Genomic DNA, 22,293 nt, shown 5'->3' on the forward strand with positions numbered 1-22,293 from the left:
TGGACATTCAAAGAGAGAGAAAAAGAGAGTGAGAGCAATAGACTATGTTCGTGTGTGAAATGAGTTTCCATTTCCATGAATATTCATGCATTTGACTTTGAAATCCACTTCCTGCAAACCCTCATCGTGCCTGAATAACAGGTGCTGAGGTCACTATATACTGGAGAGTGAGAACTCAGGGAATGAATATTTCATATACTGATCCCAATGCCTGTTACCATTCCGGATAGAGGCTACAGACTGACAGAACAGAACCTGAGGAGAACCAGTCAGCTATTTACCCAAAGATACAGGAGTTACTGTACTTTTGTTAAAACAACAAGGAGTCTGGTGGCACCTTAAAGACTAACAGATTTATTTGGGCATCAGCTTTCATGGGTAAAAACCTCACTTCTTCAGATGCATAGAGTGAAAGTTACAGATGCAGGCATTATATACTGACACATGGAGAGCAGGGAGTTACTTCGCAAGTGGAGAACCAGTGTTGACAGGGCCAATTGAATCAGGGTGGATGTAGTCCACTCTCAATAATTGATGAGGAGGTGTCAATTCCAGGAGAGGAAAAGCTGCTTCCTCTCCTGGAATTGACACCTCCTCATCTATTATTGGGAGTGGACTACATCCACCCTGATTGAATTGGCCCTGTCAACACTGGTTCTCCACTTGCGAAGTAACTCCCTGCTCTCCATGTGTCAGTATATAATGCCTGCATCTGTAACTTTCACTCTATGCATCTGAAGAAGTGAGGTTTTTACCCACGAAAGCTTATGCCCAAATAAATCTGTTAGTCTTTAAGGTGCCACCAGACTCCTTGTTGTTTTTGTAGATACAGACTAACACGGCTACCCCCTGATACTGGACTTTTGTTAGCAGACAAGCAACTGCACGAGAGCTGAGATGCTACAATCTTTTCAGGTTCTGAAGAAATCCAGATGACAAACACTACACTGTAAGTCACACTCTAACATGAGAAGGAGAAATCATTTCTGAAAGATGAGAGGGGAAAGAATGGGTTGATGTGTGTGTGCCAAAGTACAGATGTGTAAATGTTATGCCAAAACTTTTCATTGTAATACAAATATTACAAACTAAATGTTCATGACATGAATATATGTTGAGAGCCAGCTGCAGAGTTGTTGCAATTTCTATGGCAAGGAGCAGTGGTAACTTTGTGCTTAATGTCTTTTACTCTAGAAAGTATTTCAGAAGTTCTCCAAATATTATTTGAAATGGGTTTGTGCTATTAACACTTTTTTCAGTGAAAAGTTGTATGATACTGTCTCCTGGTAACTGACCAGAAGCTGTTTCTAACACTTACATTCAGGGTCATGAACACAATCATTCTCCAATACCTGTGCAAGACTTTCCAAAAAGTCCTGATAGAAAAGAACTGATAGTTTGTGTTTCACCAAACACTAGATTTGAGGTGCAGGAAAGGGGAGTCTAATAGAGGTTGCATGCAATTTTCGCACATCACCTGGTACACGAGCACAACTGAAGTAATTTGCACACTCAGCTTGATATTAGCGCAATCCTAGTGTTTGCATATTCACACTTTTGTGATGCCATCCCTTCCCCCGCTCAGATGAAGTAACTCTCCGTGTTACCTTTTAACTTGCAAAAAATCTACAGACCCTTACATGGGGAGTGGATGCAGATCCTGTGAGGAGATAGAGAAGCTTGTAGGATGATGGAATTCCTGGATTCAGTGGACATTAGCCAGGCAAAGCACTTCAGCTTCTCTTGGAGGGATTCTTGTGCATCAGAGTGTATCACAGGAAGCATTTGGTAAGGGAAAGTTAAATGAGCCCAGTTCTGACTGAATTTACACATGCACATCTGGAATGACACAGTTGAAGTCAATGCTACTGAATTCAGAACCTGGCCCTTAGAATTTATTCCATGTACTGCAAAGAGGCAGTGGCATAATTTGAACACTCAGAAGTGGAGAAAATAAAATATATGCATATAATGAGGCAACAAAATGTGTTTATAAGTAGCTTCAATGCAGGACAGCTATACACAATGACTGTTTTCACCATGCACTTGCCATGTGTTTACAATGTGATACATATGATATGATGGGCCACACTCAGAAATGGAGGGCCATAAAAGGTGTCTTTAGGAAGGTCGCAACTATAAAATCACACAGTGCTCAAGTAGGCTGCGGAACTCAGAGCCACAAGATATCCATGGGGCCAAGAGCTAAGTAGGATTCAAAGAGGGACTGGATGTTTATATGGCTAACCAGAAAAACCAATAACAGTAGTGAGGATTTGTTTTTAAAAGTCTTGGAAGAACTCTAAACCTCCAGATTTACATCACAAAATATGTCTAAATAGTTGGTTTCAGGGGGAAACTTTCCCTAGGAGCAGATTATCTCATAGCTGCCTAAAGCAGGGCTTCTTCCACCTTCCTCGGTATCATCTGGAACTGGTCACTGGTTACTGGGCTAGATGGACTGCAGGTCGGATCCAGTCTGACAGTGCCTATCTTCCTATTGGTGCTGCAAATCCATGACTATGTATTTGCTGATCTTCCATAAGCTCCTGGGAGTCTCTCAAGTTGCACTGAGAGCAGAAAAATGTCTTGTTAAATATCATCTAGTCTCCTGTTCTTTTTTCTTTTAGGAAGGAAATCTCAAAATCCTTTGGAATGGCCCAGTCCATTATGTCAGCTGTCAATGACACCAAATTCAACTCTGCAGTGTTCCTTCTCACTGGGATACCTGGGAAGGAAGATGTCCATCTCTGGATTTCTATCCCCTTCAGCTTAATGTACATTATTTCTATAGTAGGAAATTCAGTCATTCTGTTCATTATAAAAACAGATGCAAGCCTTCATGAGCCCATGTACATTTTCCTTTCCATGTTGGCTGTCACAGACCTTGGCTTATCAATAGCCACCATGCCAACAATCTTGGGCATATACTTGTTTAACTCTAGGGAGATCAGCCTTAATGCCTGTTTTGCCCAGCTGTTCTTCATCCACTTTCTTGCAAAAATTGAATCCTCCGTGCTCGTGTTGATGGCCTTTGACCGCTTCGTTGCAATCTGTAACCCACTGAGATACGTTTCCATCTTAACCCTGCCGAGAATAGTCAAGATGGGGTTGGGGTTTGTGGTAAGAGGGGTGGCTGTAGCATTACCATTCCCCTTTCTCCTGAAACGGTTGCGATACTGTCGAGCCAATGTCCTCTCCCATTCCTACTGCCTGCACCAGGAGGTCATGAAGGCAGCTTGTTCGGACATCTCAGTCAACACCATCTATGGCTTGTCTATGGCAATCTTCACAGTGGGGTTGGACTCGCTGCTCATCTTCCTCTCTTATGTGATGATCCTCAAAACAGTGCTGAGCATCACATCCCACACGGAGTGCCTCAGGGCCCTGAACACCTGCGTCGCCCACCTCTGCGCCGTCCTGCTCTTCTTCATACCAGACATTGGCCTGGCTGTGATACATAGGTTCGGGAATAGCTCTTCTCACTTACTTAAGATTCTCCTGGGATACGTCTACCTGCTGGTTCCTCCCCTGATAAATCCAATTGTGTACAGCGTGAAAAGCAAACATCTTCGTGCGAGGATAATCAGGGTGTTCGTCAAGTGAAGGATCAGTTCATCACCAGCTCCGGCTCCTTTGACACAGGAAACAAAAATCATGAGTGACGGCCATTGCCAGCTATTCCATCCTGGTTCCTTTTCATCTGAGGCTCCTTCCTTTGCCTCATCTCTTCCCCTAAAGCCCCACCCCTACTACTCTCCTTTAACCGAGACTCTGCTCCCTCTTCTGGCTGGAAGCCAGAGATGGGCCATGGTTAGAGCTGCCCAGAGATTCACAGCCACTGTGAGGTGCCCCAGACCCTCCACATTTTCCCCCCCAGGATGTACAAGCCAGGGAAAGTGGACAGTCCGGGGTTCCTCACAGCAGCCTGTACTCCCAAAGAAGCTCTTACCATGGCCTGACTCAGGCCTGGCTGGAAGGCGGAGCATTGGGGAAAGTGGAGAAACAGGGGGCAGGGCTTAGCGTGAAGAGGTGGGGTACAGGGTGGGGCTCCAGGGGAAAAAGGGGAGTAGGGGATGTGGCAAGTCTGAAACAAATCTCACCCCAGCAAGCAAGACGGTGGGGATGTTCCTGAGTAAAGGAGGAAGATGGGGCAGGAGGGTCAGTGAGCCTGTGTTTTAGAGAAGAGAAAAATAATGTGACCCTACGAAGGGGGCTCCTCTTTTAAGTCTCCCAGGCTGAGAGTAAGTCACTGCAAGGATCTCAGAGGGAAGGTCAGTGTGACTACAGGGCCACCTCAGGACCAAAGGAGGCACCCTGGGGTGGCATCTGTCCTCAGGCACTTCGGCAGAGGGTGCCGTGCTCTAGGAAGCTGTTATCAATGGGAGTATATGTGATGCTATTGACATGAACTGTGACCGTATTGATCATTGTTGCAACCAAGGTCCTATAGTGGACATCCCTCGGCCCACGCCACTTCCCGCAGCCCCCATTGGCCTGGGATGGCAAACTGCAGCCAGTGGGTGCCGCGATCGGCCGAACCTGCAGATGCAGCAGATAAACAAACCGGCCAGGCCTGACAGGGTGCTTACCCTGGCGGGCCACGTGCCAAAGGTTGCCGATCCCTGAGCTATACAATTGACCCATTGAGAGAAGGGAGATACACCCTGTGACTCAGCAAGGCGTGCAGAGACATGCCTATGGAGAGAACTCTAAGACTTCCAACCCATGTGCTGGGCAGCTTGTGTCTGGAACAAAGGAAGCACAGGCCCCTTGGCAAGAAACTATAAAAGGCAGCTCCATCTTCTCCATTTTGTCTTCAGTCCCGCTTCTTACCTCTGGAGGAATTTTGCTACAAACTGAAGCTCTACACAAAGGACTGAATGACCTATCCCAGCTGTGGATGTACTCCAGAGACTTGATTTGAGACTGCAGTTTATTCCATCACTGCTACAAGCCTTAACCAAGAACTTTACCATTACTGTATGTAATTGATTACTTTATCCAATTTTAGCTCTCATATATATTTCTTTCTTTTTATGAATAAACCTTTAGATTTTAGGTTCTAAAAGATTGGCAACAGCGTGATTTGTGGGTAAGATCTGACTTGTATATTGACCTGGGTCTGGGGCTTGGTCCTCTGGGATCAGGAGAACCTTTTTTCTTTTACTGGGGCATTGGTTTTCATAACCATTCGTCCCCATAAGGAGTGGTGCTAGTGGTGATACTGGGAAACTGGAGTGTCTGAGGAAATTGCTTATACAACTTCCGGTTAGCCAGTGGGGTAAAACCGAAGTCCTCTCTGTTTGGCTGGTTTGGTGCCTTAGTAATAAAGGACACCCAGCCGTGGGCTGTGACTGCCCTGCTCCAAGCAATTTGTCCTGAACTGATACTCTCAGTGGTGTCCCGCCAGTGGCCGCATTGTTACAGCAGGTCAGCCCAGCCCCCAGGCTGCTCTAAACACTGCTACGGTAGGGTGAGAACAGGCCAGTGACTCAAACCCCTGGAACTGGCTCCTTGCCATCCTCAGTCTCTACAGCGCAGGGGGGAGCTCTGCTGGCACAGAAAAGAATCCAGCCAGGCCTGTCACTGCTCATGTGACTGGAAGGCTGGGCCTGTGCTCCAGACACTGCTCTGTGACTCAGGACTGATGGGCTTGATTCTCTTTCCATGTGCCACCATGGCCAAGCCATTGGCTGTCTCTGAGCCTCTGCACAGGTGGCTAATAGCCCTGCCCTGCCTCACAGTGGTGGCAGGAGGATAAATACATTCAAGGTGCTCAGATATTCTGAGACCCTAGGATCAGGGCTATGTCAGGGTTCCACAGAGCAACACCTCTGACATTGGTCTATAAAAGGCTTCTTATCACAGCCTCCTGTGACAGCTGCTTCTGGGAAGCCCCGTGATTCCAGTACCTTAGTGTCTGTGGCAGATGTGGGGGTGCTCGGGGGTGACAGTGGGGGTTAGTTAGTGGATTTCTGAGGGGAGTGATTGATTGTCACAGGGATGCCAGGAGCTTCAGCACAGTCACCCGATCAGTATTTGCAACCCGTTGAGGCTTAATGGGTCTAACTGCCAAACAATGGAGCAAGTGTCACTGGGGCCTCATCTTAGACGTCTGGCTCAGAGGAAGCAGTCTCAGGACAAAGGTCAGTCATGGACATGGCTGAGTACTATGGTGACTGGTCCCAGGCTCACACAGGTTTCAGCAAAGGCTGCTTCCACAAGGAAGGGCCCAAAAGATGGGAAGATGCTCTCAGAGACACAGGGAAACTAGGCTATGTCCCAAGAGCTCCTTGGCTTTTCAAAAGAATGTAAGACAGGCCAGTTCTGTTACTCTATCTCCAGAGCAAAGCCTGTCTAACTCAGCTTGTAGTGATAAGTGAGATAGATGAGTGTAGACGTGTGACAGCTGCCTGTTATTTTAAAACCATTTTCTCTAATGCTTTGTGTAATTTGACAATAAACCTCCTACTTTAAAGGAGGGTGGGGTTAACTGTATATCTCTGGTCACAAACCCCCTAAAGGGAAGAGTCCGGGCTGTCCAGTCGAATGTGCGTGGTGATAATTGTGATGTTGCAATCTATATGTTTATGGAAATATGCTTATGAGTGTAAATATGTTTTGTGCTAGATATGCCATGTAACATATCTTTGCAACGGTTATGATCTACTGAACATATTCATCCTATTTCTATGCATGTATCAGTTTTATATCTGAAGTTATAAGCGTTGGCTCTGTTAGGCAAGAGTTAAAAATTCAGTTAGCAGCTAAAACAAAAACCCACGTAACTAACAAGCAGAAACACCAGAAGCCCAAGGACACTGACAACTGTAAACACTTAATAAACTTATATGGTCAAATGTCCACCCAGGAACTCGGTTCTTAAAAAAGAACAAGCCCTCCCTTTACAGCCCTGCAGATAGCTGTAAACACTCACCCCCAACACACCCCTTCGCCTTAAGGTAGTCATAAATAATTAATCTAATCAAAACTCTTTAATGCGTAGGTTCTGTTCCTGTCACTGTCATGTTAAGTGCGTTCTCTGTCTCTAAAACAATGTTTGTCTCTGTAAAAACAAAATAAATGCAAATAAAGTAATAAAAAGAGGTATATAATTGGTCACTGTAACCCCACACCTTTAAAGCTGCTTGTCAGTCTTCCCGATACCGTAAATAAACCTTCAGTATTGTCTGTGCCTGCCTGATTCCTGGGGAAAAGAATCTCTTTGGTTCACAGCTCGATGCTTGTATTTGAAGTGTTTGCTGTAGGAAACACAAGAGGGAGATTTGGCCAACATATTGTGAAGGGATGATTCAAGTAATTGGGAATACTTAACTAACAATGGACTTTGGGAGACGCCAATCCACATCTGAACTTTCTTGGGAATGTTCAAACTAACATGTAAACAATGGTGTCGGCCTGCATAAAGCTGAATCGTTCATGGACATATGACCATGGCACCTGGAACTGGAATCCATCTTTAACCTGGTGCTTTTCCATTTAGAAGGAGGGGTGGGAACCCAGAGAGAGACAAAGGATTCCCGCACTGTGCCAAAGCTAGAAAAGGGGGTGGAACAGAACAAAGGCCCCAGTCATGTGGAATCCCCTGCTTTTCACATAAGATGCATGCTGGAACTAACAAGGACTGTACCACGGGAAAGGATTGGTCCCACACTGTGAAGGAGTCTAGTCTGTGAGGTTTAGTCTCCCAGAAAGACTGGCTACTGGGTGCTGGGAAAGTCCCTGTTAACTGACAAGCCCCTGGACTAAGTGAATCTTAGTTTCTGTGAATTGCAGGGGCTGTGGCGCAATCTCTTGGTCTGTGCTGGAGCTGACTGGTGTGTCTAGCTCAGCAAGATGGGAGTGGAGGGAAGCCTTTTCTGGCAGGGGGGTTTGTTCTCAGTGGTATCCCAGCACATCTAGTGGCAGTCTTGAGGGAGTTTCTGTGACCCAACCCGTCACAATAATCTTTTAGCATAGATGACGTGTTGTTCCCAGCTGGAAGAGTGGGACAATTTTGAGAAGCCCCCCAAGACAGAAAAGGACCTGTTTAAGAGGGTAAAGAGACCATATATCCCAGTTTTACTGTGACAATCCCAATTCTTCTTGGCCAGTTTATATCCTTGTTGAGTGCCTATCAGGATTCACGATAACATTCCACTCAAGACAATTATTAACTGGGTCCAAAATAACTAGGTAAGTTTATGGAAGATAGATCCATCAGTGGCTCTTAGCCAAGATGGTCAGGGACGCAACCCCATGCTGTGGGTGTCTCGAAATCACTGACCCGTCAGAAGATGGGAGCAGATGACGGAGGATGGATCACTTGATAATTTCCCTGTTCTGTCCATTCCCTGTGAAGCATCTGGCATTGGCCACTGTCAGAAGAGAGGACACTGGGCTAGATGGACATTGGTCTGAATCAATATGGCCACTCTTCTGTTCTTAAATTGTTCCTGTGATAGATGGGCTGGTGCAAACAAGCCTTTTCCAGGGGCTCCCTCTCTTATAAAGCTGGTGTAACCACCCTAGCAGATGTCTGTGTTAGGGTGACCATACATCCTGTTTTGGCCAGGAGAGTCCATTTTTTAAGCTCTCTCCTAGCCACCCCAACTTCTTTTTTCAAAAGGAGCCATTTGTCTAGTTTGCTTTTGGTGACTTGAGGAGGAAACGGGACAAATGCCCAGTTCTGTGAAAAAAGTGGGGAAGTGGGGAACGGAAGAATATTCGGGGAAGGTGAGTGGAGATGGGGGGTGGGGGAAGATCAGCGTTCCAGCCAAAGGTGACAGCTTCCTGAGCTCTGGGTGGGCTCAGCGCCGGCTCTAGGTTTTTTGCCGCCCAAAGCAAAGAAATTTTTGGCTGCCCCCCACCCCACCCGCACCCCCTGCCGCCCCAGCCCTGGGCTCTCCCCCCCACCCCACCTGCACCCCCTGCTGCCCCAACCCCTGGGCTCTTCCCGCCACCCCACCCACACTCCTTGCTGCCCCAGCCCTGGGCTTCACCCCACCAGTGCTGACTCCGCCCGCTTCCCCCTCGCCTCCAGCCGGTCCGGCCCTGGTAGGGTCGGGGTAAGCAGCGGGGCTCCCGGGCCGCACCTCAGCCCAGGGTCCCTCCAGCCAGGGCTCCCGCCTCCAGGACTGTCCGGGACCTGGGACGGCAGAGCCGGGGGACCGTCCGGCAGAGGCCTGAGGAGCCGGGGCAGGGCAGCCCCAGAGGGAGCGGAATCCCGGAGAGCGGGACGCGGGCCTCGCATGGCAGCGCCCCGGGTACTGGTGCCCACTATGGCCCCGCTGCTGCTGCTGCTCCTGGCCGCCCTGCCGCAGTCCGTGGGTGGCTCGGGCCGCTTCGCCCAGCCCCAACTGCGGCGCTGGGGGGCTGCCGCCCTGCGGCACCTGCAGGCGGCTCCGTGCACCCCACGGGGTGGCCCCCAGCCCGAGTGTCCCACGCTTGGAGCCCGCCCGGCCATAAGGTGCGGGCGCAGCTCCCCGACGCGAACGGCAGCGGCCCCAGGGGCCCCTGGTGCAGGATTCACTGCTGCTGCCAGGGCCGGCTGTAGGCTTTTGCTGCCACAAGCGCAAAAGAAAAAAAAAAGGCTGGCTGGAATGCTGCCCCTGAAAATGTGCGGCCCTAAGCACCTGCTTGGTTTGCTGGTGCCTGGAGCCGGCCCTGGGTGGGCCCCTCTAGGGTTCCAGCCATGTGTAACAGTATCACGTGTGGGGGGGACATTCTTGGTTGAGCAGCTGAGCGTCTCCAGTTTTCTCATTGGTAAATATGGTTACCCTAAGTGCCTGTTCTTCATGGGAGGGCGACTCAGGGCTAGCGCTGCCACCTAGTGGTGAGGTCCTGTAGCATGAGGGACAGAAGCTCATGTGTTGAGCTAGAGCTGGGCTGGAAAACAAAGTTTTTTTCACTCCATGAAAATTTTTGACCTTGTAAGGGTTCCCTCCCCACTCTGAAATTTAGGGTACAGACATGGGGACCCTCATGAAAGATCCCCTAGGCTTATTTCTACCAGTTTAGGTTAAAAACTCCCCAAGGCACAAATCCTTCCTTGTACCTTGGATTAGGTAACACTGCCACCACCAAGTGATTTAAACAAACGTTTAGGGAGGGCCACTTGGAGCCCTACCTTCCCCAAATATCCCCCCAAGCCCCTACACCCCTTTTCCTGGGCAGGCTTGAGAATAATCCCCCAAGCCCCTACACCCCCTTTCCTAGGGAGGCTTGAGAATAATATCCTCACCAATTGGTACAGGTGAACACAGACCCAAACCCTTGGATCTTAAAACGATGAAAAATCAGTCAGGTTCTTAAAAGAAGAATTTTAATTAAAGAAAAGGTAAAAGAATTACCTCTCTAAAATCGGGATGGTAAGTACTTTACAGAATAACAAAAGACTCAAGAACATAGAGGATCTCCCCTCTAGGCAAAACCCTAAAGTTACAAATCCAGGGATAAACCTCCCTCTAGACAAGGAAAATCACAAGCCAAAATAAAAGTAAGCTAGCGCATTTCCTTATTATTACTTACTAATTCTAATTGAGTTGGATTGCTTGCCTTCTTGATCTGTCTCCGGCAAGCACACAGAACAGACAGACAAAAGAACAGACAAAACAAAGCCTTTTCCCCCTCCCCAGATTTGAAAGTATCTTGTCCCCGTATTGGTCCTTTTGGTCAGGTGCCAGCCAGGTTACCTGAGCTTCTTAACCCTTTACAGGTAAAAAGATTTTGTGCCTCTGGCCAGGAGGGATTTTATAGTACTGTATACAGAAAGGTGGTTACCCTTCCCTTTATATTTATGAGAGATCCAAACTGAAATGTTTCCTTTTCATTCACTTTTTTGGGCTGAGTTTTCGTAGAAAATGGATCATTTTTCTCTGAAAGCTCAGCTGCCATGATGCTGCCGATTTGCAACCACCTGGAACCCCAAGAGAAATTGGAGTCTTTTCATCTGCCTCGTCCTCATAACATAAATGAAGGTTGGACTGATGGAGTCTATGGCTGCACTCAGCACTTCCCATATCTGTGCAGCCCACTTCACCCTGTACAACGCCTCTACAGAAGATACTGCAGGCAGTGGCTACTGTGGTGGGCCCTGGCAGCACATCACTCATGAGCCTGTGCTAGCAGGGAGCTGGAGAGGGTCCTAGAGCAGGTGTGGAGGCCCAGAGATTGTGGGTGGGGGGCCTAGCTACCAGTGGATCACTGAGATCTGTGCATAACTTTGGGGATCCCTGGATCCTTCGTACCCCTTTTCATTCCTCAGGGAGAAGGAAAAGGACCCTCCCTCTGGAACAATCCGAGGGAAATTTCCATGTAGGGAGCCTTGTGGAATCTCCCTTCCCTGGTCTGCACCCTGGGTTTGTAATACAGGACAGGGCGCTGCCGGGGAGAAATCTGGTCCTATATTATATTATTATTATTATTATTATTATTATTATTATTATTATTATTATTATTATATTTTATTTCAGCAAGATCACAGCTGTGACAGCATCATCATTACCACTTGGCTGCCTTAGAGGTAGCCCTGTGACTAATCGGAACCGTACGAACAGTGATGACAAGCCCGGATTCCAGGAATAGAGCCTGCAGCAGGGCTGGCGCTGAAGTCCAGTTGGGAAGCATTACCACACATCCCCTGTGATTTGGTCTCCTGCAGTTTGCCATTGGTCATGAGAGGTGTTAAAGCTGGTGGACACAAAGCCAAGCACCTCAGGTTCCCTGATGGCCAAGTGGCCCCCAAGGGAATGTGCAGACATGCTTCATAAAGACAGTTGCCTCCCTGTCTGAACAGATACTGCCTGCTGCCTGTACAACTTCTCTGATAACGCCTTGTCCTTTGCGGTGAAGACGTCTAGTGTCAGTGGCTCCACGTCAAGCAGGAATTGGGTATGTTGGTAGGTTTCACTGTCTTTAAAATGCGAAGTGAATGGGAAAGGCTACAGGCTGGCTCCATTCTGGATCCACTCTGATGGGGACCTGGGTAGGCCGAGGGACTTCAGACTTCCCCAGCAATATCTGAGCGTGTCAATCTGAAGAGCTTCTCAGCATTGTGAACTCAGCAACATGGCTGGAGCCCAGAAATAGGCTCTGGCAGCATATAGCTCCGGTGTTGTCTCTCCACCTCCCTGGAGTGGGGTGTGAGAGACAGCTTTTCTTGAGCTATTATTTCTTTTCCAGCAGCCTGCTATTAAAGTAGGAAGAGCCAGACTGGTTTCACCTAATACAGCCATAGCATAAATACCCCAATAGTCAACCCAATATAGCTCTACAGCAAACATCCTAACAACTGGGTTTTACAGGCACATTCATTATGGCAGCTCAGCTCCATGTCTGTCCCAATGTCATTCCCGTGTCTTATGTATTTTATGAATACAGGACATGGACATTCAAAGAGAGAGAGAGAGAGAGAGAGAGAGAGAGAAATAGACTACGTTCCTGTGTGAAATGAAGTTCCATTTCCATGAATATTCATGCATTTGACTTTGAAATCCACTTCCTGCAAACCCTCATCGTGCCTATATAACAGGTGCTGAGGTCACTATGTACTGGAGAGTGAGAGCTCCGGGAATGAATATTTCATATACTGATCCCAATGCCTGTTACCATTCCAGATAGAGGCTACAGACTGACAGAACAGAACCTGAGGAGAACCAGTCAGCTATTTACCCAAAGATAGAGGAGTTACTGGACTTTTGTTGGAAGACAAGCAACTGAATGAGGGCTGAGACGTGCAATCATTACAGGTCCTGAAGAAATCCAGATGACAAACACTACACTGTAAGTCGCACTCTAACATGAGAAGGAGAAATCATCTCTGAAAGATGAGAGGGGAAAGAAATGGTTGACATGTGTGTACCAAAGTACAGATGTGTAAATGTTATGCCAAAACATTTCATTGTAATACAAATATTATAAACTAAACTTTCATGACATGAATGTATGTTGAGAGCCAGCTGCAGAGTTGTTGCAATCTCTAAGGCAAGGAGCAGTGGTAACTTTGTGCTTAATGGCTTTTACTCTAGAAAGTATTTCAGAAGTACTCCAAAGACTATTTACAATGGGTTTGAGCTATTAACACTTGGTTCAGTGAATAGTTGTATGATACTGTCTCCTGGTAACTGACCAGAAGCTGTTTCTAACACTTACATTCAGGGTCATGAACACAATCCCTCTGCAATACCTGGGTAAGACTTTTCAAAATGTCCTGAGAGAAAAGAACTGATAGTTTTGGCACCTTAGAGACTAACAAATTTATTAGAGCATAAGCTTTCGTGGGCTACAACCCACTTCTTCGGATGGGTTGTAGCCCACGAAAGCTTATGCTCTAATAAATTTGTTAGTCTCTAAGGTGCCACAAGTACTCCTGTTATTTTTGCGGATACAGACTAACACGGCTGCTACTCTGAAAACTGATAGTTTGTGTTTCAGCAAACACTAGAGCTGAGGGGTAGGAAAGGGGAGTGTAATAGAGATTGTATGTAATTTATGCCCATCACCTGTTACACGAGCATGGCTGAAGTAACTTGCACACTCAGCTTGATATTAGTGCAAACCTAGTGTTTGCATATTCACACTTTTGTGATGCCATCCCTTAACCTGCCCAGCTGAAGTAACTCGCTGTATTACCTTGCAACTTGCAAAAAATCTACAGACCCTAACATGGGGAGAGGATGCAGATCCTGTGAGGAGGTAGAGAAGCCTGTAGGATGATCAAATTCTCTGGATTCAGTGGACATTAGCCAGGCAACGCACTTCAGCTTCTCTTGGAGGAATTCTTGTGGGTTAGCGTGTATCACCGGGAGCATTTGGTAAGGGAAAGTTAAATGAGCCCAGTTCTGATGGAATATACAAATGTAAATCTGGATTGACACAGTTGAAGTCAATGCTATTGAATTCAGAACCTGGCCCTAAGAATTTATCCCATGTACTGCAAAGAGGCAGTGGCCTAATTTGTATTGTCAGGGGTGGAGAAAATAATATATATATATATAATGAGGCAATGAAACATTTTTATAAATAGCTTCAATGCAGGACATATAAATACAACTGTTTTCACCATGCACTTGCTGTGGGTTTACCCACATGTGATCATACAATGGGCTACACTCAGAACTGGAGGGCCAGAAAGGGTGTCTGTGCGAATGTCACAATTGTAGAATCGCACAGTGCTCAAGTAGGCTGTGGAACTCCCAGCCACAAGATATCAATGGGGCTAAGAGCTTAGCAGGATTCATAGAGGGACTGGATGTTTATATGGGTAACCAGAAAAACCAATTACATTAGTGAGGATTTTTAAAAAAAAGTCTTGGAAGGACTATAAACCTTCCTGATTTACACCATAAAATATGTCTAACTACTGGGTGTCAGGGGGAAATTTTCCCTGGGAGCAGGTTATTCATAGCTGCCCATTGCAGGGTTTCTTCCACCTACCTCTGAAGCTTCTGGAACTGGCCACTGGGTAGTGGGCTAGATGGACTGCAGGTCTTACCCAGTCTGGCAATGCCTATCCTCCTATTGATGCCGCAAATCCAAGACTATGTATTTGCTGATCTTCCTTAAGCTCCCGGGAGTCTCTCAAGTTGCACTGAGAACAGAAAAATGTCTTGTTAAATATCATCTAGTCTCCTGTTCTTTTTTCTTTTAGGAAGGAAATCTCAAAACTCTTTTGAACAGCCCAGTCCATTATGTCAGCTGTCAATGACACCAAATTCAACTCTGCAGTGTTCCTTCTCACTGGGATACCGGGGAAGGAAGACATACATCTCTGGATTTCTATCCCCTTCAGCTTAATGTATGTTATTTCGATAGTAGGAAATTCAGTCATTCTGTTCATTATAAAAACAGATGCAAGCCTCCATGAGCCCATGTACATTTTCCTTTCCATGTTGGCCGTCACAGATCTTGGCTTATCAATATCCACCATACCGACCATCCTGGGCATATACTTGTTTAACTCTAGGGAGATCAGCCTCGATGCCTGTTTTGCCCAGCTGTTCTTCATCCACTTTCTTGCAAAAATTGAATCCTCTGTGCTCTTGTTGATGGCCTTTGACCGCTTTATTGCGATCTGTAACCCACTGAGATATGCCTCCATCTTAACCCTGCCGATAATAGCCAAGATGGCATTGGTGTTTGTGCTAAGAGGGGTGGCTGTAGCATTACCATTCCCCTTTCTCCTGAAACGGTTCAGATACTGTCGAGAAAATGTCCTCTCCCATTCCTACTGCCTACACCAGGACGTCATGAAGTTGGCTTGTTCAGATATCAAAGTCAACACCATCTATGGCATGTTTACTACAGTCTTCACACTGGGGTTGGACTCGCTGCTCATCTTCCTCTCTTATGTGATGATCCTCAAAACAGTGCTGAGCATCGCGTCCCACACGGAGTGCCTCAGGGCCCTGAACACCTGCGTCTCTCACCTCTGTGCCATCCTGCTCTTCTACATACCAGACATTGGCCTGGCTGTGATACACAGATTCGGGAATAGCTCTTCTCACTTATTTAAGATTCTCTTGGGCTACGTATACCTGCTGGTGCCCCCCCTGATAAATCCAATTGTGTACAGCATTAAAAGCAAACATCTTCGTGTGAGGATAATCAGGGCGTTCGTCAAGTGAAGGGTCAAATCATCACCCAACTCCAGCGCCTGTGACACAGGAGACAAAAAACATGAGTGACGGCCATGGCCAGATATTTCATCCTGGTTCCTTTTCCCCTGAGGCTCCTCCCTTTGCCTCATCTCTTCCCCTAGGGCCCCACCCCTACTACTCCCCTCTACCGAGACTCTGCTCCCTCTTCTGGCTGGAAGCCAGAGTTGGGCCATGGCAAGAGCTGCCCAGAGATTCACAGCCACTGTGAGGTGCCCCAGACCCTGCACAGTTTACTCCCCAGGATGTACAAGCCAGGGAAAGTGGACAGTCCGGGGTTCCTCACAGCAGCCTGTGCTCCCGGAGCAGCTCTTACCATGGCCTGACTCTGGCCTAGCTGGAAGGCGGAGCATTGGGGAAAGTGGAGAAGCAGGGGGGAGGGCTTGTTGGGAAGAGATGCGATACAGGATGGTGCTCCAGGGGATGTGGCAAGTCTGAAACAAATCTCACCCCAGCAAGCAAGATGGTGGGGATGTTCCTGAGTAAAGGAGGAAGATGGGGCTGGAGAGCCTGTGTTTTGGAGAAGACTAAATTAATGTGACCTAACGAAGGGGGCTCCTCTTTTAAGTCTCCCAGGCTGCGAGTAAGTCACTGCAAGGATCTCAGAGGGAAGGTCAATGTGCCTGCAGGGCCACCTCAGGCCCGAAGGAGGCACCGTGGGGTGGCATATGTCCTCAGGGACTTGGCCAGAGTGTGTTGTGCTCTAGGAAGCTGTTACCAATGGGAGCAGGTGTGATGCTATTGACATGAACTGTAACCGTATTGATCATTGTTGCAACCAAGGTCCTATAGTGGCACCAAATATTGTACAAAGGTTGTCGTGGAAGGTGTCTGTGAAAAGGTTGTGATTTGCTGGTTATGATTATGCTATCTGTATGCACGTATCATTTTGTATTTAAAGTTATAAGTAATTGTTCTATACTGTCTATATTTCAAGTTTGTGCTATACTTCTGGGTGAGACCCCAGATAATTTGGCATCAGCACTGCCTGGCCTGTTTGATGGCCCATTAAGGACCATCAGCTATATAACTGACCCATTGAGAGAAGGCAGATATGCCTTGTAACTCAGCAAGGCGTGCAGGGACATGCCTATGGAGAGAACTCTCAGGCTTTCAAGCCACGTGCTGGGCCGCTTGTGTCTGTAACAAAGGAAGCACAGGCTGCATGGCAAGAGACTATAAAAGGCAGCTGCATCTTCTCCATTTTGTCTTGAATCCTGCTTCTTATGTCAGGAGGAACGTTGCTACACACTGAAGCTCTGAACAAAGGAGTGAATGACCCATCCCAGCTGGGGATGTATTCCAGAGACTTGATTTGAACCTGCAGTTTATTCCATCACTGCTACAAGCCTGAACCAAGAACTTTGCCATTGCTGTACGTAATTTTATCTCTCATCTATATTTCTTTCTTTTATGAATAAACTTTTAGGTTTTAGATTCTAAAGGATTGGCAACAGCGTGATTTGTGGGTAAGATCTGACTTGTATATTGACCTGGGTCTGGGGCTTGGTCCTTTGGGATCGGGAGAAGTGTTTTCTTTTACTGGGGCACTGGGTTTCATAACCATTCGTCCCCATAAGGAATGGTGCTGGTGGTGATACTGGGAAACTGGAGTGTCTGAGGGAATTGCTTGTATGACTTCCGGTTAGCCAGTGGGGTAAAACCGAAGTCCTCTCTGTTTGGCTGGTTTGGTACCTTGGTAATAAAGAACACCCAGACTTCAGCTGTGACTGCCCTGCTCTAAGCAATTTGTCCACAGGTGGATAATACCCTGCCCTGCCTCACAGCAGTGGCGGGAGGATGAATACATTCAGGGTGCTCAGATACTCTGACATTGGTCTGTAAAAGGCTTCTTATCGCAGTCTCCTGTGACAGCTGCTTCTGGGAAGCCCCGTGATTCCAGCATCTTAGTGTGTGTGGCAGATGTGGGGGTGCTCGGGGGTGACAGTGAGGGGTAGGTAGTGGATTTCTGAGGGGAGCGATGAAGTGTCAGAGGGATGCCGGGAGTTTCAGCACAGTCACCTGATTGGTATTTGCAACCCGTTGAGACTTAATGCATCTAACTGCCAAACAATGGAGCAAGTGTCACTGGGGCCTCATCTTAGACGTCTGGCTGAGAGGAAGCAGTCTCAGGACAAAGGTCAGTTTCACACCTTGGCTCTGTAACATGGACATGGCTGAGCACTGTGGTGACTGGGCCAAGGCTCACACAGGTTTCAGCAAAGGCTGCTTCCACAAGAAAGGGCCCAAAAGATGGGAAGATGCTCTCAGAGACACAGGGAAACTAAGCTGTGTCCAAAGAGCTCCTTGGCTTTCCACAAGAATATAAGATGGGTCAGTTCTGTTCCTCTATCTCCAGAGCAAAGCCTGTCTAACTCAGCTTATAGTGATACGTGAGATAGAGGAGTGTAGACGTGTGACAGCTGCCTACTATTTTATAACCATTTTCTCTAATGCTTTGTGGTATTTGATAATAAACCTCCTACTTTTAAGGAGGCTGGGTTTGACTGTATAGCTATGGTCACAAATCCCCCTAAAGGTAAGAGACTTGGCTATCCAATCGAACCTGCTTGGTGATACATTTTTAGCATAGATGAGGTGTTGTTCCAAGCTGTAAGAATGGGACCATTATGAGACTCCCCTCAAGACAGGAAAGGACCTGGTTAAGAGGGTAAAGAGAACATATATCCCAGTTTTACTGTAACAATCCCAACTCTTCTTGGCCAGTGTATGTCCTTGTTGAGTGCCTATCAGGATTCATAGGAGCATCTTGTTCAAGTTGCATCCAAGAGATAACATTCCACTCAAGACAATTATTAACTGGGTCCAAAAAAATAACTAGGTAAGTTCATGGAATATAGCTCCATCAGTGGCTCTTAGCCAAGATGGTCAGGGACACAACCCCATGCTGTGGCTGTCTCGAAACCTCTGACTGTCAGAAGATGGGAGCAGATGACGAAAAATGGATCACTTGATAATTGCCCTGTTCTGTTCATTCCCTCTTAAGCACCTGGTATTGGCCACTGTCAGAAGACAGGGCATTGGGCTAGATGGACATTGGTCTGAATCAATATGGCCATTCTTCTGTTCTTAAATTGTTCCTGTGATAGATGGGCTAGTGCAGACTAGCCTGTTCCAGGGGCTCCCTCTCTTATAAAGCTGGTGTAACCACCCTAGCAGACGTCTGTGTTAGGGTGACCATACTTCCTGTTTTGGCTAGGAGAGACAATTTTTTAAGCCCTCTCCCAGCCACCCCAACTTCATCTTTCAAAAGGAGCCATTTCTCTTGGTTGCTCTTGGTGACTTGATCAGTTGGGAGGAGGAAATGGGACAAATGCCCAGTTCTGTGAAAAAAGTGGGGAAGTGGGGAACAGAAGAACTTTTGGGGGAAGTGACGGGAGATGCCAGCCCAAAAAGGGTGAGGCAGAGGTGGGGGGAGAGCGTTCAGCATTCCTGCCAAAGGTGACAGCCTCTTGAGACCTAAGTGGGCCTCTGTAGTGTTCCAGGGACAGTCAACAGTCTTGTATGGGGGGAGAAACTGGGGGTCTCCAGTTTTCTCATTGGGAAATAGGGTCACCCTAAGGGCTGCTCCACATGGGAGGCCAATGGAGGATGAGTGCTGCCACCTAGGGGTGTGGTCCTGTAGCACGAGGGAGAGGGGCTCATAGGTTGAGCGAGAGCTGGCCTGGAAAACAGAGAGGTTTTTCCCCCATGAAACATTTTGACTCAAACTAAAATGTTTCCTTTTTCTCCATTTTTTGGGGTGAATTTTCATAGAAAATGGATCATTTTTCTCTGAAAGCTCAGCTGCCATGATACTGCCCAGCTGCAGCTGCCTGGATCCCCAAGAGAAATTGGAGGCTTTTCATCTGCCTCTGCCTTGTCATGGAAATGAAGGTGGCACTGACGGAGTCTATGGCTGCACTCTGGGCATGGAAAGGTCGAAACCTCGTGACCAGTCTATGGCTGGGGTACTGTGCCCATCAGCTACTCTAACCAGCCCTCCCATCTCTGTGCAGCCCCCTCCACCCTGTACAAAGCCCTTTCAGCAGATCCTGAGGGCAGTGGCTACAGTGATATGCCCTGGTAGCACATCTCTGATGAGCCTGTGCTAGCAGGGAGCTGGAGAGGGTCCTAGAGCAGAAATTGGGGGTAGGTGGGCCGAGCTATCAGAGGATCACTGAGATCTGTGCCTAACTTTGGGGATCCCAGGATCCTGGGTCCTCTTTTTCATTCCTCATGGAGAAGGGAAGGGATCCCCATCCACCGTAACGATCACAGGAATTTTTGTGGAATTCCCCTTCCCTGGCCTGCACCCTGGGTTTGTAATGCAGGAAAGGGGGCTGCCAGGGAGAATAATATAATTATTATTATTCTATTTTATTTTATTTTATTTTAGCAACTGTGACAGCATCATCGTTACCACTCAGCCACCTTCGAGGTAGTCATGTGACTAATCAGAACCATACGAACAGTAATGACAAGCCTGGATTCCAGGAGTAGAGCCTGCAGCAGGGCTGGCGCTGCAGTCCAATAGGTAGCATCACCACACATCCCCTGTGATTTGGCCTCCTGCAGTTTGCCATTGGCTGTCTGGGGTTAAAACTGGTGCACGAAAAGCCAAGCAGCTGAGGTTCCCTGATGGCCAAGTGGCCCCCAAGGGAATGTGCAGACATGCTTCATAAAGACAGTTGCCTCCCTATCTGAACACATACTGCCTGCTGCCTGTGCAACCTCTAAGATGACTTCTTGTCCTTTTGGGTGAAGACCTCCAGTGTCAGTGGCGCCTCTGCTAGCAGGAATTGGGTACGTTGGCAGGTTTCACTATCTTTCAAATGTGAAGTGAAGGGGAAAGGCTGCGAGCTGTTTCCATTTGCAGAGGTTCTGTGCAGCGGCAGAGGACTCAGCTGGGCTGTCTGGGTGGCTCAGTGATGGGGTTGGAGGCCAGGCAGCACTAGGTAGCTTGGGAACCCCTCCCCTGCATCTGCACATGCTCCACGGGGCTGGTGAAGCTGCACAAAAATCTCACATTGAAAGTGAGCAAGCTCCGAGTGTTAAAACCCGGATGCCCCAAGTCAGGATTTCTCAAGGGGTCCTATTTCTAGAGGTGCCGTGTGCTCTGGGCCTCATCCTGCCAGGGGCTGAGAGAGACGAGACCCCATGGAATGTCAGTGACTAGTTCCCAAATTGCCTCTGGTTTATTTGCTCCTGGAAATTTAATCAGCAAATGCATTTTCAAAGGTTTTAATCTCTGGCTCGACTTGGAACGTAGGAATTCAGAGCTGCATTACTCTGTGATAGCAGGTCCAGTAGGGCATATTTCTATTTCCTAACTGGCTGAGGGCTCCAGCACTTGTGCCCTGTAGATACTGCTCAAAGTTACAGGGCTACCGGCATCTCTGCCCTTCTCTGGTCTCTAAGAACCAGATGTCAGACCTCGGACCCTGCCCTCTCATAGGGTGGAATCCCATGATCCTTCCACCCTCAGACTGTGCCCTGGGCTACAGGACACTGCAGGTCGACTCTGCTTGCCCCTGGGCTACAGGACACTGCAGGTCGACTCTGCTTGCCTCTGTGGGCTCGACACCAATGGTTCTTCCTTCTGGAAGTCTGTGAGTTGTGGTGAGACAAGTGACCAGCCAGCCTCCTTGAACAAAACTACTGTTTAGTCCAACCAGTAGGAATAAAGAGTAACATGGGCGAAAAAGAGGGTTTTCAAACAACAGTACCCTTCTAGACTCCAAGCCCTCCCACTCTGACCGGGACTCAGGCAGGCTGAGGGCCTTCAGACTTCCCCAGCCATGTCCATAACTGCCAGTCTGAAGAGCTTCACAGCATTCTGAATTCAGCAACGTGGTTGGAGCCCAGAAATAGGCTCTGCCAGCGTGTAGCTCCGGTGTTGTCTCTCGACCTCCCTGGGGTGGTTACTTAGTGATGGCTTTTCTTGAGCTATTGCTTCCCTTCCTGCTTGTTTTCCAGCAGGCTGCTGTTAAACTAAGAAAAGCCATACTGCTTTCACCTAATATAGCCATAACGTGAACATCCAAATAGTTCACCCAATATCACTATGCAGTAAAAATCCCAAGAACTGGGTTTAACATACACATTCTTTATAGCAGTGCAGCTCCTTGCCTGTCACAATGCTATTCCAGTGTGCTAGGTATTTTATGAAGAGAGGACATAGGCAGTCAGAGAGAGAGAGAGAGCGAGAGAGAGTGAGAACAATAGACGACTTTCCTGTGGGAAATGAAGTTCCATTTCCATGAATACTCATGCATTTGACTTTGAAATCCACTTCCTGCAAACCCTTATCATGGCTGAATAACAGGTGCTGAGGTCACTATGTACTGGAGAGTGAGAACTCAGAGAATGAATATTCTCTATACTGACCCCAATGCCTGTTACCACTCCGGATAGAGGCTACAGACTGACAGAACAGAACCTGAGGAGAACCAGCCAACTATTAACCCAGGGACAGAGGAACTACTAGACTTTTGTTTGCTGACAAGTGACTGAATGAGGGCTGAGACTCTGCGACCTTTTCAGGTTCTGAAGAAATCCAGATAAGAGATGCTACATTTAAGTCCCACTCTAACCTGAGAAATCATCTCTGAAAGAAGACCAGAGGGGAAAA

The 22,293-nt window shown here is 47.6% G+C and overlaps 2 protein-coding genes across 2 annotated transcripts; both read left to right on the forward strand.

Annotated features, from left to right (window-relative positions):
* The first annotated feature begins 2,670 nt into the window (after positions 1-2,670).
* Positions 2,671-3,606, forward strand: LOC135885538 (olfactory receptor 51G2-like). Its single transcript, XM_065413308.1, has one exon. The coding sequence runs from the start codon at positions 2,671-2,673 to the stop codon at positions 3,604-3,606; it is 936 nt and encodes a 311-aa protein (XP_065269380.1).
* Positions 3,607-14,693: 11,087 nt separating this feature from the next.
* On the forward strand, positions 14,694-15,629 carry LOC135882177 (olfactory receptor 51G2-like). The gene has a single exon (XM_065408993.1). The coding sequence runs from the start codon at positions 14,694-14,696 to the stop codon at positions 15,627-15,629; it is 936 nt and encodes a 311-aa protein (XP_065265065.1).
* The last annotated feature ends 6,664 nt before the right edge of the window (positions 15,630-22,293 follow it).

Source organism: Emys orbicularis, chromosome 1, assembly GCF_028017835.1.
Source record: "Emys orbicularis isolate rEmyOrb1 chromosome 1, rEmyOrb1.hap1, whole genome shotgun sequence".
NCBI lineage: Eukaryota > Metazoa > Chordata > Testudines > Emydidae > Emys > Emys orbicularis.

Bases quoted from the DNA above. Each gene is read 5' to 3' on its own strand.
- LOC135882177 (XM_065408993.1), top strand. From the start codon at position 14,694: ATGTCAGCTGTCAATGACACCAAATTCAACTCTGCAGTGTTCCTTCTC.
- LOC135885538 (XM_065413308.1), top strand. From the start codon at position 2,671: ATGTCAGCTGTCAATGACACCAAATTCAACTCTGCAGTGTTCCTTCTC.